Raw genomic sequence first — 18,625 nt, 5'->3', positions numbered from 1 at the left:
ATAAGGAATAAACATAAACTGGTGGTTTGTGGAATAGAGACCCTAAAAGGACTTTCTAGTCTTTGATGTTCATATTGAGTGGCTGTTGGACCATTTAAAATTGTAAGAATGTAACTCTTATTTTGAAGATGGTTGCTATTTTCAGTCATTAATGTATGTAAATATTGCTTTAAATTGGAATAGCTTTACCACGAGATTGCCAAGAGCTGGAGAAACTGTCCTGGGACAGAAGTTTTTCATTGGTTTTGGTGGGAAAGGAGCCAATCAGTGTGTCCAGTCTGCTCGACTTGGGGCCAAGACCTCTCTGATCTGCAAGGTAAGCGCTGACTTGCTCTTGGACTGCAACTGAACAAAATGTTCATGCAAATTCCAGAAAACCTTTGGTTGTCTAACAGAAAAGAGCTTTTTTGTTGTTGTTGCTATTTTCTATTATTTTTTTTTTTTAAATCCCTCTCTAATTCTCTCTTCTTCTCCTTATTTCAGCTATAAATTAAAGTATGAAATATGATCAGGAGGCTGTTCTAAAAACGCTGCCAGAACCAAAGAGTAGTTGGCTAGAGATCTGGCAGAAATTGCACATAAATAAAGATTGCAAAATTTAAATTGATGTACCACAAAAGGAAGAATTAAGGAAAATTAGAGATGTTCAAAATTCAAGTAAACTTGGTCCTTATGCTCCCTGTTGTTAGAACTGTCAGGGCTTCAATGATGACATTCAGGTGCTAGATACTGCAGTCAACCAGCTACTTTGTAGTTGATTATGAAAAACAAACACTGGTAAAATAGTAACAAATTCAGGAAGGAATATAAATAGACCATTGGACTGATTCTGCCTGGCAGACACTATATTTTTGCAGTGCTTTTCTTTTATTTTTGCCATTAAATGTTATTGGTTTTGAGTGATCGTTATTAAGAGTAATATTGAATTTTGTCTCTTTGTAGCCTTATTGTCTAACCCATACTATCTGCAGATGAAGCTTCAGATGGCCTGGATGCACTTTGTTATTGCCATAGTGGGGAGAGGATGCTGAGTTTGTTGGATCATCAGCTTCTAGGGGTTTTTTGTGGAGTACCAAAGACATCTCAGGGAAACCTTTCTCACTACTTATCAACCTTATATTTAGGTGAAAGATTGATAACTATAAATCTGAATTATACCTTCAAGCACTTCTGTGGGTCATTATCTCTAGTTGTTCTATAGTACTGTTTTTCGTTTGATTTGTTGATTGGGTTTGTTTTGTTGTTTTTTGTTGTTGTTACTGTTGTTTTTAAATTTATACTGACAATGTTTGTACTTTTTTAATATTTAAAGTATTTGATCATCTTTGCATTCAGCAGGGATCAGATTCTAGCACAAGATGAATTGGCAATGATTCTCTGCTAACATTTCCTGCTAAATGTTAAAGAGGTTTTTTTTCACTGAAAGTGTGAATTTTGTTTTATTTTTTAATGGTCTAAGCTATGTTCAGTGAATACATGTTCCTGGAACCATTTGCATTCCTAATAAAATTTAGTGATTTCTAGTTACTTTCCAAAATCACATTTATGCCATTTCCGTAAAACCTTTCTTTCTTTCTTTCTTTCTTTCTTTCTTCTTTCTTTCTTTCTTTCTTTCTTTCTTTCTTTCTTTCTTTCTTTCTTTCTTTCTTTCTTTCTTTCTTTCTTTCTTTCTTTCTTTCTTTCTTTCTTTCTTTCTTTCTTTCTTTCTTTCTTTCTTTCTTTCTTTCTTTCTTTCTTTCTTTCTTTCTTTCTTTCTTTCTTTCTTTCTTTCTTTCTTTCTTTCTCTCTTTCTTTCTCTCTTTCTTTCTCTCTTTCTTTCTCTCTTTCTTTCTCTCTTTCTTTCTCTCTCTTTCTTTCTTTCTTTCTTTCTTTCTTTCTTTCTTTCTTTCTTTCTTTCTTTCTTTCTTTCTTTCTTTCTTTCTTTCTTTCTTTCTTTCTTTCTTTCTTTCTTTCTTTCTTTCGTATATGTAGCACAGAATGCTGTTGATTTTAATTTTAAATCCAAATACCAAGTTCGACTAGTGGAAATGCAAACATTATTCCACCTCCTGCCTAAGAATCAGTGGAATTGAGTGCTGTTACTCTGGGTTATCAATATCTATCATAGCATTGATCTTTAAACTGCCTTCTTCAGTTTGCTTGGTACAGTAAAACAACATATTGATGGAACAGATGCAGCTTCGAAAAGACAAGAAAGACAGTGGTTCAGGGAAGCATACAAGATTGCCATCAGGGAACTAGAGGATCTAAGAGAATAAGTGAATTGCTTGTGTTCATATAAGAACACCTTTGCAGTACTGGAAAATGCACAGCGGTCTTGAGAGGGTCCAAAGTCACCATCATGGCAGTCATTACCAAAAAATCTGCAAAGCAGCCTAGATTAAGAACATGGAAGAAGGTTTATCTGAAAGACATTGTATGTGCTGAAAAAAGTCCTGTTTTACTTCTGACAAACAATTTGGGGTGGTTGTCACTGGACATTTGTATCATAGCCTGATAACGCATATACTAAATTCTACTTAATCCTCAGCTGCATTTCATTCTTACTCAGAAAGTGCTGGACTACCACATTATGTAGTGATCTCTTTAGGTGATCTGTAAGCCCAACTGAGGAGAAAGTGCTTGAATGCTCACTTAATTGTAAGGACTTAGATATATGAAAGACACAGACCAGATTATGATGGTTATCTCCAATTGTTTTTGTGTTTTCTGTTAAAACCATACTTTTCTTTAAAACCATTCTCAAAGCAACAGAGAGAGTAAGCACTCTCCAAAAATGTTTATGTAGAATAGATTGAAAAAATGGTCGAGAAGTATACGTTTTTGTTGCAATTAATTTTCAGGTACAGATGAGTTTGATTCTTTCAGCTATTATGATGCCAGCCAGCTCTCCTAGCTGCATATGGGAAACATAGTAAGCAAGGAGAACCCAGGTTGAAAAATACTGATGTAATTCCACTCATGCTAATGTGCAAACCATGAGACCATAATGCATGTCTAACTGCTATTGCTAAGAACTCAAGAAAGAAGAAATGCTGCTTCAGCACATATAACGTTCTGTGGTCAACAGAGTAAGACATTTAGTTTTCTGTTTATCCAGTAGTCTGTCTGGCAGCGTTAGAGCAAAAACAAAAAATGTTGAAAACAATGTTACATAATTTGACATGGTCAGTAAGAATGCCTTTAATCTAAAATGAGTCTGATTCCCAGTACTCTATCTTCCTCGGAGGTAAAGTCTGAATGGAAAGATAAGCCCTTCAAACGTATTGGGATTAACAGGGTTGGATGCTGATGAACTAACATGGAAAAAAGTTTCCAGAGGAAAAGGACGTTAAAAGAACTTCTCCAAGGGCTTCCCTCCAGTTCTGAGATCTGTTGCTGTGAGCAAAAGTGCCATGGCTGATCTCAGTTGTTGTGATAGTTGAACAATAAGGGGTGCCTGCCTTTCAGTTATGTAGGTCCCAGAGCTGAAGGAAGTTGGTTTCAGTTGAGCTTTCGGGAAATAGTTATGAAATACTTCATTGCTGAAATAACTGAGCAAATCCTGAGATTTGTTGTAGAAGCTCTGTGGCAGATAGGGAGGGAAAAGATGACGCCATCAGGTGGAATGCATTTCCATAGTACAGCCATTAGGCTACAAAGGTGAGCACAACTTATGCTTGAATTGCAGGTGGCCACAGTCATCCAGCAAAAGCAGTCAGAAGATGCATGCCTGTCTGGCAAACTGGGAGTAGTCAGAGATATTCTAATATGCAGAATTATTCTAGTCAGAAATATTCTAATATGCAAACAATGAATATAACACGGTGACTAAAGAAAATGTTGGTTTTGTTCTTTTCATTGTTACTGTTTTTTTCCCTTTTCCTAGAGAAGCATTTCATCTGATTACACTGTTTTGATCTACATTGCTGTCCTCTTTTGGTAAAAGACTGGGACCTACTCTAATCATGCTTTATAAAAATCCCTTATAGAAGGTGTCAGAAATGAAAGTATGTTTCAAAACATGGTTATGCAAGAGAATAAGTGAGGGGAAGAATCACTCATCCGTGACTCTACAAATTTTAGAATTCCAAATTGCAGGATTTGATTTTTGTAGGATTTGAGCACTGTTAGTACTCAAGCCTTCTCAGAGCTTATTAATAGACAGAATTCATATTTTTATCTATTTAGACAAATTTCTATGCAGGCATCAGAGGCAGCTGCTTTGTACTTTGTAGTAACTCAGAGACAGCTTTAGCTATTAGTGCTGTTCTATGGGAAATGGGTCATTAGTCAGGGACTCTTCATCTATGGACGATGACCAGGATATTCATTTGGTTTCTTATCTGAAATATGACGTTCTTTCTCTGGAAACAATACTTCTGATATCACTGGTCAGTCATTGATACTGCTCAGATATACAACTTGCTCTTGGAAGTAGGAGCATGAACTGTGAGTGCTGAAGACATACAGGCTAAAATTGGTGAACTAAAAACCATGTTGGCTTTATATTCTAAACACTATTTTTGACATTAAGTTAGACTATTTTTTCCTCCATATACCTCATCTTCTTTTTTTCAGCTTGTGTAATGTAACCAAAACAAATGTTTATTACTCTGACTAAACAGAAAGCAGAAATCTGTTCATCTCAAAGGATTAGTGCAACTGAAATTACAAGGTTTTTAACTTGCTTTTAGAAAAACATCAGAGTATAGCTTGATTCTCTAACTCATCTCATCTGTGTCTGGTGGTGCTGGATAAAACAAACATGTTGAATTCATAAACAATTCATCCAGTACTGAGAAATTATAGAAATCAGAAACGCCATGTTTATAGTCACTTTCTAGATCATAATCACTGATATTTTTCTACCAAGAAAACTCTAGGTAGAAAATTCAAATATGAACTGTACTTAAGAAGAACACTGAAGTTGCTACTAATGTTGTCAATTAAAAACCAACTAATGGTCCAGGACTACAAGATTCAGAACACTTCCAGACAGTATCATTTTCAAGGGAGCACAGTGGTTGTATGAGAATGAAACTTGAAAACAGAGACATGGGTAGAGGAGGGGTGTAATAGAGAAGGACAGATCTGCAGGATGCTATTCCAAAAATAAGACGAAGTGCTGCAAAATAGAAAATATTCTATTCAAATTGCATTAGAGCATTCTGCTGCCTATGTGATAACCAATCTTTTTTTGTTTTGTACAGGTTGGGAAAGATTCCTTTGGCAATGATTATGTTGCAAATTTGAAGAAGAACGATGTTTCTACAGGTAAACCTTTACTTTAAAGAAGCCTTTTGAATTATTTCTAAGCTTTAAAAATTAATAGCAAATGTGTGTGTGTTTTTTTTTCAAATTTAATTGCCTTATTGGGTATGTCTTACCATTCAGAACGCCAAATAATTGTTTTGACACAAATGGGAGGAATGAATGATTATGGGTGGACTTATGATGTCAGCTGTACCACTAAAAATAAAATGTAATGTTATTACCTCTAAGTCTCAGATGATTGCATCAGTAAAAGTCACTTGAAGATAACTTACTGTTATACATATGTTTAGGCTGGCATTGATAGCGATAACGCCTGATGAGAAACTGAAAAATCCAGTTGGATTATCCTTTCTCTATTTCATGTTGGGAGAGAAGGAAAAAAAATAGAAATGCATTTGTCAACTCAGTGCATTTCATTTCAGCTCTTTAAAATGGGCCGCTGTTTATTAATACATCTGTACACAAAAAGCAACAGTGAAAGACTTTCAGTAAAAGGGAGAGTTAAGCATTCACAATATACTATTATCTTTGCACCTTTGAAACTTTAATTCTCTCTCTTGTGTAAATGTATTACTGTGTGCTGCATAACTACATGATCACAGTTTGTTTAAAGCCCCTTGTCTCTTTCAGTGTGGACAGAGTGGACAGATAAAATCACTAAGTGGCAATTCAGTATTCTGTTTATTCTGTTTAATATGCAGCATCAAGTTTCATTTATTGCTTTATTCAAGTCTCACTTTATAGGGAGAATTATTAGTATTTTGTGGAATCCTTTATTATGCTTATCAGTATAGCATCTAAATATTTCACAAATATATACAGAAGTTTATTCTTTGCTTATCTTCCAACTTACACAAGTAACCAGGCAAAGACAGCATAAAACCAATGTCTGTTAGTTATAAATCAATCCAAAGCAAGCCTACCTTATGAATAAAGTCTTTGATCATGTAAAAATACCCTATTATAATGCATAGCACTTAATCAAAAGGTATATTCCACAGCCAACCTTACATCTTTTCTGATTTAAATGATTGAGTCTTGGATCCCAGCTTGCATTCCAAGATTTGGAGGCAAGGATGATTCAGTGTACACAGATGTTTTCACACAGGACTATCGTATGTCAGTCCCATGACTTGCTTTTCATCCCAGTTTAATCCACATCTAGCCCATCCCTGTAATTATATACGTAAGGATAATGGCTACTGGACCCTTGCTGTAACTCTGCTTCTGTCCACTTCATATCTTAGATCCTTGTCATATGACTTTTTTTTTTTAATGCTCTTCTACTTCTTAATATACCACCTTACCCCTTTTCTTTTCAGTTTCACTCTGTTTCCTAACTTCCCCACTCTTTCTGTCTGCACAACCAACCAGCTACCAGTACTGCTCAGACCATTTAGATCTTTACTGATGTGTGGCTCTCTCCCTCCAATGCTAGCTCTTCTGCATTTGAACTGACCAGTTAACTGCTTCCTCATGCAGCATACTTTCTGCACAAGGAGCACAGAAGACACAAGGTCTTTGCTTTTTAATTCTAATGTGCAAACCTAGCTCATGGTAAAAGAAACTACAATTGCAAGAAAAGTTCTGCTCTGACCCATGTAACTGAGCTAGATAGGGGAACCCTCAAGGCAAGTAATTCCAGTACTTTAGCAGATCTGCATAAGCATGATGTTATGGGTTTTTTTACAGCCTTGTTCAAATTTGAACAGGTATTTAAATTTTCCAGAAAGAGCACGCTTGAGAAAGAATCCAGCCCTTGAGCAGCCTCAGGTCCGTGTTCTAAAATGTTAAAATAATGGAGCTTCTTAAACAAAAGGTCACCAGAATTTACCTCAAATACAATAGTGTATTTTTCTTGCATACACTTTTTAGGGAAAGAAAATGAACTTCTTTGATAGGTGTTTTACTATAGTGTTCACAGAATCTCAGAATCACAAAATGAGCAGGGTTGGAAGAGACCTCAAGGATCATGAATCTCCAACCCCCTGCCACCGAGGAGGCAAGGCCACCAACCTCATTATTTAATAGTAGACTGGGCTGCCCAGAGCCCCATCCAACCTGGCCTTAAACACCTCCAGGAATGGGGCATCCACACCAGATGTTAGGTGTTGGGTTTTACCTAACACAATCCCTTATGGTGGAAACTTTCGGCTCACTGGTTAATATTTGACAAATTATCTGACGTCTGAAAACCTGCTCTTACAGTAGTAAATATTGAACAATCTTTATAACAGACGGTGCTGCCAGCTTAACTTCTAGATATCTGAATAATAATGCCAAGAGGAAACATATAGCCTCACGCTGCCTTCATACTACGTGTTAATGTTTCTCTTGAAAATGCAAATGTATGGGGAATTAAATGCTGTGTTATTTTAATATCTTTGGTTTCTCCAGCCTTGACTATTGTTCTACTGGATAAAATAAATACTTCCATGTAGGAGTAGAGAGTGCCTGAGAAAGCTGTATAAATAACATGCTTTCTTTAAAGCCGGGATGTAGCCAAATTAAAGAATGTTGGACTCACATTTCTGTTTTGTGGGTGTAAATTAACACTTTTTGTTTTTGTTAGCTTCTCTGGCATTGTTGCACATGAAAGAGTAATTAGCATTTTTAAATTGCTGGAGGTTATGAGTTCGTTTTAGATTTAATTCAATTAAACTGAATCACATGCTATTGGTTGAAAGTGATGTATTGAACTAATGCATGCTGTAACTTTTCCCTTTCTTAGCATTTGTAGGTCAGACTGCAGATGCTGTTACTGGAACTGCTTCAATAATTGTCAACAGTGAAGGTACATTATTTCTACTCAGAGTTGTCTTCTTCATTATGTCTCTACTGCCTCAAAAAATACCATCTTTGACTTGTCATTTTTAACTGTGGAATTAGTTTTTTACATCTTTCATCTTTTTCATGGTCTTATTCATACATTATTGCAAATTTGTAGAATGAGATGCCTAACAGCATCAGAATCAGACTCCTATACTTGCAATGCGATGGCCATAATTCAACCAGCCAGCTGATCTATCCAGTTTCACATTGTTCACAGGAGAAAGTGCATCAGAATGAGGTTGAAGCTTTCCTTTTCCTCTATGACTTGCTTAGCACTTCTGCCGTGAGAGAAGTTTGCCTCCTGAGTACACTGAATGAATCATTATGCTCTGAATCAGAAAATATAATTGTCCTTAGTATTAGTAGAAATATTTACGCTATTCTTGTAATATTACTGCAATTCTTGATCCCAGGCTGCATCTGCAGTGTTGAATACACGATTAAATAGCAAATCTGTTTTTCCCCGCGTTAGTTTTCCTTTGCTCTCATGTTGCAGGGGAAGAAGGAGAGAAGGGTTATGTTTTCATATTCCTCTTCAAGTCTGCTAAACTATCTTCTGAAAACTTTCTTTTTATATTTTCTTCAAGCAAACCATGACTGAGAACTCTTAGGAAAAGCACTTGAGTCTAGATAAAACTTTAGAGCACAGGATAAATAATGTTTATGCAAACATAACAGATTAAGTGTGACTGAATTAATTCACTTTTGGTGCACTAATAGCCTTCACTTGAACAGGTACCGCAGCTTAGCTGACACATCAACTTAACAAGTTCCTATGTAGCTTGATGGTACACTGGGCTACAGCTCAAGAGGGTGAAGGAAACATGGCTATTCGCTCCAGGAGCAAACCTGGGAAGGAATGGGGACTAAAGGCAAGTCTACACAGGAACATTCAGGAAAATTAAGCAAACTCGTTGGAGATGTGAGTTTAATTTTGCCTAAGAAAGATTAATCAAATGCATGACAGCTCTAATTCAAGAATAAGGTAGCTCTAATACACTGAATAAACTGGATACCTGCCTTCTCTTGATTTGGATTAGCAGGTAAATTATCACAGATCTTAAGCATTCTTTCTTTTGCTGCATGCAGTCACTACTGCAAGCACTGTAAATGGGTGAGACAGTGAGAATCCAGTAGGGCATATTCCCAGGCCTCACAGCTTTGTGCATAACTGGCTCTAGGTCTGTTATCCAGAATGACTGCATAAGAAGCAATCTAAGTATTTCTTAAATATGTATGGCCAGCTAAGGTAACCATGGCTGAGATTGGAAAAAGTAGAAATTAATTTCTGAAGGATAAGAAACAAAAGCACCTTGTGGATTTAAAACCTGTACAAGCATTAGGAAAGGGAAACTGATTGTTCAGTGTCACATGGTTAACCTTAAGTGTTAGTGTGAACGATCTCTGATAGTCTTGTGGTTCTCACAGAACAGAATAGTGAACAGAATAATGCATAATGTGATGTAGTTTGTTTCTTTCAGAAACTACAAAAAATCCTAAATTAAGTTACCACTGGCCTCAGATTTAATTTAAAATCTAGTTACAAACCTGGTCAAAACTGCGCTGTAAAGCAAACAGATGCACAGAATTGGTAATGGTTCTGGTTGTTGCTTCTGTCTAAAACCATCTGGCGCCTGAATTGAGTAAATTGTAATAAAATAGCAGTACTTATGTGCTTGCTGTTGCAAGAGACACTTCTTTTCTTTTAGAAACCTGGCTGATTTGACCTAAACAGGTTTTACCGCACTTTTTAAAGGGCTTGTCTACACATGCATGCTTTACCACAGTAGTTGAGCTGGCGTAGCTGAGACATCACAGCAGTCAGTGCAGACCCATGTGAAACAGTTTCTGCAAGCTCAAATTATATGTAAAAGGGAAGCATTTGGTGGTGTGTAGGGGGGACAGGGGGCCTTGGTTTGTGTTAAGATAATGAGAAGCAAATAGAAAACATAGATACTGCTTTAAATCATGATGTTTTAATTGCTGTATTTTTGTGTGCCTCACCTGCATCTTACCAGTTCTTTACAAGTAGTGACACTTACAGAAAATACCAACTGCAATCAACAGTGTAATATCACAGGAGGAAGTGGGAGAGATTCTCAAATAGAGAGAGCATACTATGATGGAGGAAAAGAAAACCAATGAAACCAGAATCAGAGGAGGTTCTGAAGTAGAGATTCCCTTGCATTACTTGTGTCTGTCTGTCCAGCACTGCTGCTGAATTTCTGGGAAGATTTTTGCTGAGTTACACAGATGTAACTCAACCATTATTTTAATTGGCAAAATAATTAAAAAATGGAAAATTATCAAGTGCATTTTATATTCTCAAAAATGCATTATATTTGGAGACAATACAGTGTCATTTCAGTGAAAGAAAGGTTAAATCATGCTTTAATTCAAAATGGCGGGGAGATGTTTAACAAGTTTATGGTAGTGTTGGATAATGTACAACCCAGAGATGCTGTAAAAGATTCACTCTGGGCTGGTCTCAAAAATCTGTACAGCACTTTTTTTCTGGAACCTGGTGTTCCTGTCAAGTTCTTTCTTTTATATGACTTCCTTTTCAGATAGGTTTAGATCAAACACAATCTTCAACTCTGGGACTCTGTGTACTTCTAATCTGTACTTCTACTCTCAAGGAGAAAAATTGGTACCTCAAGCCAGTTTTCTTAACATGTTTTCTTTGAGGTGCGTTGTACCACTGAACTGCAGCTTCTTCTTTCAGCTTGCTTTCTTTCCACCAGCTATCACTTAACCACACCTTCTGCTAATGGTGTTTTACTGAGTCGTAAGAACTCCATAAAATTATGAGATGTACTGGACCTTTATGTATATATGTAGAGAAGGAAAAAAACTCTTTATGAATAATTTCTTTTACTTAATTATGTCTAAAGCTTATTGCAGCTTTGTCCATATCTGGTACTGACTTGATGCTGCCATTAAGCTGCTCTGACTGGACCAGTAGCTTGAACCAATCTGACAACTTTCATATTCATGGCAAATATTCACTTGAGGGGACAACAGAGATTGGTAGGTCATGATTTAAGTGCTCTTGATTATTGCAAGCTGAAACTAAATTCACCTATAGAGAATACTGTGAGATAACCTTCACTTGAGATAGGCTTTACACTGACTTGATGAGGATATTAATCATTCATCAACAGTGAATATGCAATATTTGTAAGTAAATGTACTTTCAGTACTGAAGCACTGGTTGTATAAAAACATTCAAAATATACATTTCAATTGGGCTCAATAAACACAGCAAAGTTAGAATACATATGCCAACTTGATTGAATTGTACTTTCCAAAGAGAAAATTTTGTTTTGAACCTTCAGGATTGTAAATAAATGTCACTGAATTTTTATAGAATTTCTATATATTGACATTCATCATAAACTTGAATGTTCTATGTAGAAAACTGTTCAGTGCTTCTACCAAATCACTCCACAGAAATTATTGTACTATGACACACCCAAAACATGCCCTTGTAGTCATGAATTGTGTGATTTAGCAGCAAATATTTTCCTTGTAACATTATTTTCTGGTCACAAACATGTTCTTTTTTCCCAATTAACTAATATTCAGAAGTTCTGTACCTATTGTTTAAACTGTATTCTTTGAGATCTTTAATGAGTTCTAAGTTCTACTACTGATGACTTTTAGCCTCTTCATCCTGTATTAACAGTAAAGTGAGGATTATTGCACTGTGGTGTTTACTGCTTTCCACTGAGAGTTCTCATCTGGTGGCATGTATAAAAGGATACTTGGAAGAAAAATATAGTTGGAGTTATCTAGCCTTCTAAGAAGGAACAGCAGCAGGGTTAGAAGGCCAGCCAAGAACAGTATTTACATATACATACATGTGCTGTTTAAAGTATTGATTGGACTCAATCACCATCTGGTGTAAGCTTCCGTAAGTTTATCAGCTTTATTTAGCTATTCTAGTTTTCAAGAGCTGTGAATGTGGCCTTTATTTTAGCTGACATCTGCAAAACTTACAATTCTATAGATGCTCCCTACAAAAAACTATGAACTTTTAGTTTGTGCACTAATATTTTAGAATTAGCTTTAACACAGTGAATATCTTTTTGTCATTCTTAGTATGGGCAACATTTTCACCTCACTGGAGTTGTTTCTGAGTTATGTGAATGTTTTAAAGCTTCATCTACAGTTGAACACAGACATTTTTCAGATAGTTTATGTTCACCTCAAAAGGCTATCTAAGAAACGGAAGACTGAAAAACATCTGAAAATACTTACCTCCTTGTTGAAGGAACCTAGAAAACTAATCCTTAGAAATTAGTTTTCTTAGAATTCTCTAGAATGTAGAATGTTTTGGAAAACTTGAAATTTGTTAATGTTGGACAAGATGAATCCGTCCCCTGTTTACCATCTGTCTTTAACTCTGTTGTCCCTGGTGCTGATTTCCCATCTGATTTCCCTGGCAAGAAATAGTTGCTTCCAACAAGATGGGTGCTGGTAATACAGAATTCTGGTATTAGTTGTTAATACGCGGGTCGAGATTGTGCTTTCATGCACACTGGTATAAATTTCTGGTGACTGTTGTCATTCACAGTCAGTGTGGTATGCATAGCTAAGAACAGAATGTGGCTTTTTATTTACAGCTTGAGTTTAAGCCAGTCGAGTCTGTTACAGCGCAGTAGGTACTTTATTTCTCTGGCAGGTATGGTTTGCTTGCTTTAAAGCAGACTTTAAGTCTCTGGCCTTTTGTTGTTACAAAGAAAAGCTTCTGAATGTAATCCAATGCAGCATGGTCTATCTTGAATTTGCACATATAAGTTTAAGCAAACAGCCTTCCTTATCGCCTTGGGCCATTAGCTCTAAAGACTAATAATAATATACATGTCAGTACAGCTAAATAGTTTAGCAAGATAATGCAGCAAGACATGTAGATAGAGTCTCAGATTCTATGTAGCATGGAGTCAAGGCAGAAATGAAATATATTTTGTTCTACCAATTCGTTGTGGTTTATTTATTTATCTATTTACTGCTTTATTACATAAACTTTCAGCATATATGCTTGGCAAAATAGTTGCTTTTTGCCTTTGAAAGTCTCCTTTGCAGGTTTCAGATATCTTTGATAGCATTTGCTTGTTGCAGAAGATTTTTTTCTTTCTGTTTTTTAATCGGAGATGCCCATCATTGTCTGTTGAAAAGCAGGGCGTTGGCTTTAAATGCTGAGGTTTTGCTTTTCAAATGCAGCTGTTCTGTACCAAACCATTGACAGCAGAATTGCTTTGGAAAGCTTGGGCCCCTCCCTCTGAGATCATTATATTATTCTTTCCATTGTCCTGCTTTCTTTTCAGAGCACATTTAGGGAGACAAGCTTTGCACGTTTCTTATTCAAAGGACTTTGAAGTCTTATTCAAGAAAAATAATGTACTTAAAAACATAAATATTTATTTACAGAGTAATTCAGTTCATCACAGAATTGGTATCCTTTAATGATTGGCAGTCCTTAAAGGAACCTTCGGCGGGGGCGGGCTGAGCCTGTAAATCAAGGAACAACTGACTTATTGAATTTAATACCTGAGTGATTAATAATAAATTTTAATTTGAAGGCACCCATGCCTGAAGGTCTCTAGGTGTTGTAACAGAGATTAAAAAAGAAACAAAGAAACTGCAATGAAAGAGGGCAACTTGCAGTCTGGAGAAAAACAAAAACCTATTTGGAACCTACTTAAATGAACCTCTTCACCTAACTGTAAAACAAACGACAAGACTGAAAAGGATCTTAGAGTGCTTTGAGATACTGCTGGGCTTGTGTGTGTAAGGCTTTGCTTAGAGCATTCAACCAGCCAGCTTCAAGTTCAGAAAAGTCTGTTATCCACTTTTCTTACTTACTTCTGGTAAGGGTTTCTTAAGCCACAAGCATTATCTCTGTTTTTTTTGTAACATGCTGATTCTGGCTTTCATATTGTTTAGGGGCTCTAACTTGAAGCTTCACAAATAGACAGAGAAAGTCTGCATTTCTGAAACACATAATTTGGACACACATAATTTTCATTGCTTTGTGAAATATCCTGTTACCTGCTCACGGGAAGATTGATCATGATGCTTTTGTCTTCAAACACTATTGCAGTACTTTAGGAAAAGACACGTATCAGTCTTGGTGTATGTTCCATATCTTCACTGTGACTAGTATGGTGCTTCTTTACGGTTCATTAGAAACACTGAAATAAGAGTGGGGAAAGTTCATTCATGACTTTCCTGAAGAAATATATACTGCATTTGTTGCACTGTATTGCATTTGTTAATCCTTCAATTGTTTTGATTATCTTCTGATATAATTGGATATTTGAAAATGCCACAAGTATTAAATTGTTTCTGGGGTTTTTTGAAAGAAAACTGAAATCATCATCTAAAAGGTATTGTAGAAAAGCAAAGGACTGTTTTACATACTTTATTGCAAAAAGTTAAGGCAAAAAATATTATATCTTCTCTTTAGGACAGAATGTTATTGTCATAGTTCCAGGAGCCAATCTGCTTTTAAATTCTGAAGACCTGAAGAGAGCTTCTGATATCATCTGTAAAGCCAAAGTGGTTGTCTGCCAGCTAGAAATAACCCCTGCTGTTTCTCTTGAAGCGCTGAAAATGGCACGTGCCAGTGGAGGTAATTTAGCATAAGCCTTTCTGTGTCCTTCGCTCGTGTTACATGAAAACTATTCTTTATTGTGCTTTCAAAGTGAAGATCATGTGGACTTTTCTGTCCTACCAGTATTATTTAGAACTGAAACAGTGACCAACAAATTCACGCTACGCTAGTGAAAACCGAATTCAGTTTTTAAATTTTGCTACATTTAACTTGAATGGCAAATCAGTCTCTACCCTTCTAATCCCATATATGGCTGGTACTGCTTTTTCTCTGATTCTCATGCTGTGACTAAAGACACTGTAATGTCATTAGGTCAGGAACTATGGGCCTGACTCTGGTCTTGTGCCAGTGCAGAACAAGCATAAAGAATGCAAGTCAGTTGAGTTCTGCACACAACAAAGTGAATGAAATAACCTCAAAAACAGACTTATGCCCTTGTTCTTGTATCAAAGCAGTAAGTATGACTGTGGTTTTCTGCATGGAAGTTAATATCCCTAATTTTAAAATTTTTAAAAAAGAGCTTTTTCTTTTTAACAAAGATTCTTAGAGTGTGAGTTGGCATGCTGCCTTTGGATAGACAGTCATGGTCTATGGTCTGTGAAATTATTAGTAATTGTTACTGTGCTGTACTTTTAAACGTAGGCCCTTGTTCCTTCAGTGTAGAATATACCTGGATAAAAGCTGGCATTTTGCTTGAACAAGATGGGGTTTCACTACCAACATGATGCTTTTGTTCTTTAAGTGTCTGTAATTCCTTCAGTTACTCAAGCACAATTACCACAGTATTTGTACAACGCTAAGTAAATAATTATGCAAGTGAAGCATCTATATGGTATTAAACTTATGTTGTTTTCATTTATCAAGACTGTGGATAGACTATGAGGGAACAGCTCAAATGGTCAGCTGTGCAGCTGGTCGCAGAAGGAACTGGGATCAGAACTAACTGGATCCCTGCAGCTGGGTCCAGACTTGCTCCAGTAGATCATAGCACCTTGGGCTTCTTTGCTCCTCAGTCCCCCTGCAGCACTGAGCACTGCTGTGCAGCTGTTGTCATTTCTGTTGTTCATGCACTAGTGAAGGCATCATAGAGTCAGAACCATAGAATCACCAAGGTTGGAAAAGACCTCCAAGACCAACCAGTCCAACCATCCACCTATCACCAATATTTTCCATTAAGCTATGTCCTTTAGTACAACATCTGAACATTTTCTGAACACCACCAGAAGTGACTCCACCACCTCCCTGGGCACTCCAGCACCTGACCACTCTTTTGGAGAAGTTCTTCAGATGTAGGAGAACTTCATGCATCCTTTTCACATATTTTGTGCTGATTCAAGTGGCTATGTTACATGCAAAGTAATATCGGTAATCGTCCTAAACTGTACGAACTATACTCTGTGCACACAGAAGAATTTTTTTTTGCTTCTATTTGAAATGCAAATTAAAAAAAAAAAAATCTAAACTTCACTTAACTGAGTAACTAGCACCTGGGATGCTTACAGTCTGCGTAAGGAGGGGGCAACAGAACTTGCTATGTTTTAGTTTTAAATTTTTATGAAAATTGATAATATTGTTAATCTAGTGGCTAATGGAATATAATTGGTTCATGAACCAATATCAATGACTTATTTTGTCTTCTTCTAAGTCTGCACATAGTTCTAGTAAAGTTGCTTTATTTTTTTGTCACTTCCTTATGGCAGGATACCAGCCCATGTCAGAAAATCCAAACCTGATACACACAACAGGCATGCAGGCATTTAGCAACTGCAGAGAACACAACATATTGAGGAGAGATTGTGGTAACTGTGGGCCAGCACTAGTTCTGTGCTGTCAGTCTGCTGTCATTGTGCAGGTCTTGTGTCAGCAGAGTTTGGGTTGCTTCTGCTATAAAGCAACTGGCTACACATGTTCACGTGTCGTGATGCAGTCAAATTTAAATAAACAGCTGAGTTTGTAGCATTGTAAAAATCCATCCTTAGCCAATTCTAAATTGTTAATGCAATTTTCTTTTTTTCTTTTTACCCTGCTATACGCTCATGTATAATGCAGTAATGTGTGTTAGGATGTGCAGTATTTTTGTTGAACAGATGCATATCCAGATGTCTCAAACCACAGCTTCAAGGTTGTTTTTTTTTTGCTTGTTTTTCTTCATTCTTACTGAAACGAAATAACCATAAAGATGGAGAAAGAATATGGATGCTCAGGCAAAACTCCTTTGCTTCTGTTTAGTGCACATGACACAGATTTGTTAGAGAGGGAGACATCTCGTGTTCTGACATCCTGTAATTGTAGCACTGATTGTTGAAGACAATCTCAGAGTGAAGGAAAGGCAAGAAGGAAGGAAGGGAGGGGTTGTGAATAACCTAAGTGGGTATAAATTGCAGTGGAAATCTGATTGGAAAATGTTAGGTTGTAATGGCCACATGCTGCTTCCAAGAGGAGAATCACTTCATTTATGGGCAAAATATTATCGTGCACCAAAGTCTGTAAAGCGGTTTTCAGGCTCCTGTAATGCCAAGCTCTATAAATGACAGATAACTCTCTATATAAAGACAGATAACTCCAGCCTGTTAACACTGTAGGGAAGAATGGCATTAACCAGGTCTGGAAGCAGCTTCAGCTATTAAGGTTGTATGTCACTTTCAAGTAGATCAAGTGCTTCAACTTTTTAATCATGGGTTGCAGTTTTTCATACAAGCTGTTTATCCGTGGTTAAATTATTTGTAGAATTCTGCCAAGACAGTGGCTTCAGAAACTAGGCCATGGAAAACTGCCATCCAGTCTACGTGCCTTTAAAAGGTGTAGACTGGCTACCTCAAAACTTAGTAAAGACTTGATACCAAGGGAGATTTCATTTAAAGATAAGACTTTACAGTATGGAAATCTGCCTAATTTTTACTGTGTTACCTGCTTTTGGAAGGTAACTACCTTCAACACAGACTTTCAGAGTCATTCCTGACTCTGATCCTAAGCAGCTTCTTTTACGCTGATATTGATCTCTTGGAGGCCAAGGAAATAGAGGTTCTCCTTTCAGTTCTCTTCCTTCTTCCTCTGACATCTCAAAAAATTAATTCCTTTTATGCTTCCCATGTCTGAAATCTATGCTTCCCCCCCCACCATTCCAACCCAGCTTTGTCTCTTCTGTATTCATACTATTAGGAATGGAAAGTATGTTAGGAGAATGGATCTTGGCAAATGGAAAGGCAGAGATTGGGCAGAAAATAATCTGGTGTTCCTAAGGGGAACACAAGTCCTGTTTTTCACAGTCTGAAAGACAATCTTAAGGTTCTTCCATCTCCCCAGTGGCTCAGCAAATATTAAACATGGGAGTGAACTACATAATACCAACATATTCCAACCTGTTCATGATGAGTCTGCATTACTTAAAGCCCAAGCTGGAACACTTCTAGTGCTGTTCATGACCATTGTATATGTCATTATAATACTATAGGACTGAGTTTGTTTTTCAGTATGTACTGTTTGTTTTTGTTTGTTTGTTTTGCTTATGAATGTATACCTTAAATATATATATTTTTTTTAAATAAAAAAAAACTTAATTAGGGTGGCAATTCAGAAAATAGGAAGTGTAAGAGTTAAGTTTGCCTATGAAAGCTTAATTTGTCTCTTTTCTGCATATATATTAGGTTGCAGTCTTTAATTAAGTGTTCACATGCTGTTTTTCAGTGGTATGTGATCATATAATTAAAGAGTTTATTATAATACATACTGTATTGTAATAATGTAAGGGAGCCAAATGAAGATTTTACTGGAAATCCTAATTCTGACATTTTCTGACTTCTGAGTAAATGCCTTTGTGCTTTAAATAAGATTATTTTTAACAAGACAAATAGACATGATAAAGTCACAGGCAACTTTCTGAATTATTAATCAAAATGAGTATCCTCTAACCTTCTTGGA

The 18,625-nt window shown here is 36.5% G+C and overlaps 1 protein-coding gene across 2 annotated transcripts in view; it reads left to right on the top strand.

Moving 5' to 3' along the window:
* The window catches only part of RBKS (ribokinase), a 66,292-nt gene that overhangs the window by 18,347 nt on the left and 29,320 nt on the right, over nucleotides 1-18,625 (top strand). For both annotated transcript variants that reach the window (XM_052683348.1, XM_052683357.1), the window contains 4 exons: nucleotides 184-316; nucleotides 5,193-5,256; nucleotides 7,988-8,050; nucleotides 14,561-14,725. In XM_052683348.1, the coding sequence (XP_052539308.1) occupies nucleotides 184-316; nucleotides 5,193-5,256; nucleotides 7,988-8,050; nucleotides 14,561-14,725 (425 nt within the window). The remainder of the gene's footprint in view (nucleotides 1-183; nucleotides 317-5,192; nucleotides 5,257-7,987; nucleotides 8,051-14,560; nucleotides 14,726-18,625) is intronic.

The sequence above is a fragment of the Tympanuchus pallidicinctus genome, unplaced genomic scaffold (genome assembly GCF_026119805.1).
Source record: "Tympanuchus pallidicinctus isolate F22 unplaced genomic scaffold, pur_lepc_1.0 scaffold1, whole genome shotgun sequence".
Lineage (NCBI taxonomy): Eukaryota > Metazoa > Chordata > Aves > Galliformes > Phasianidae > Tympanuchus > Tympanuchus pallidicinctus.
This window is presented reverse-complemented; position numbering and strand designations above follow the sequence as displayed.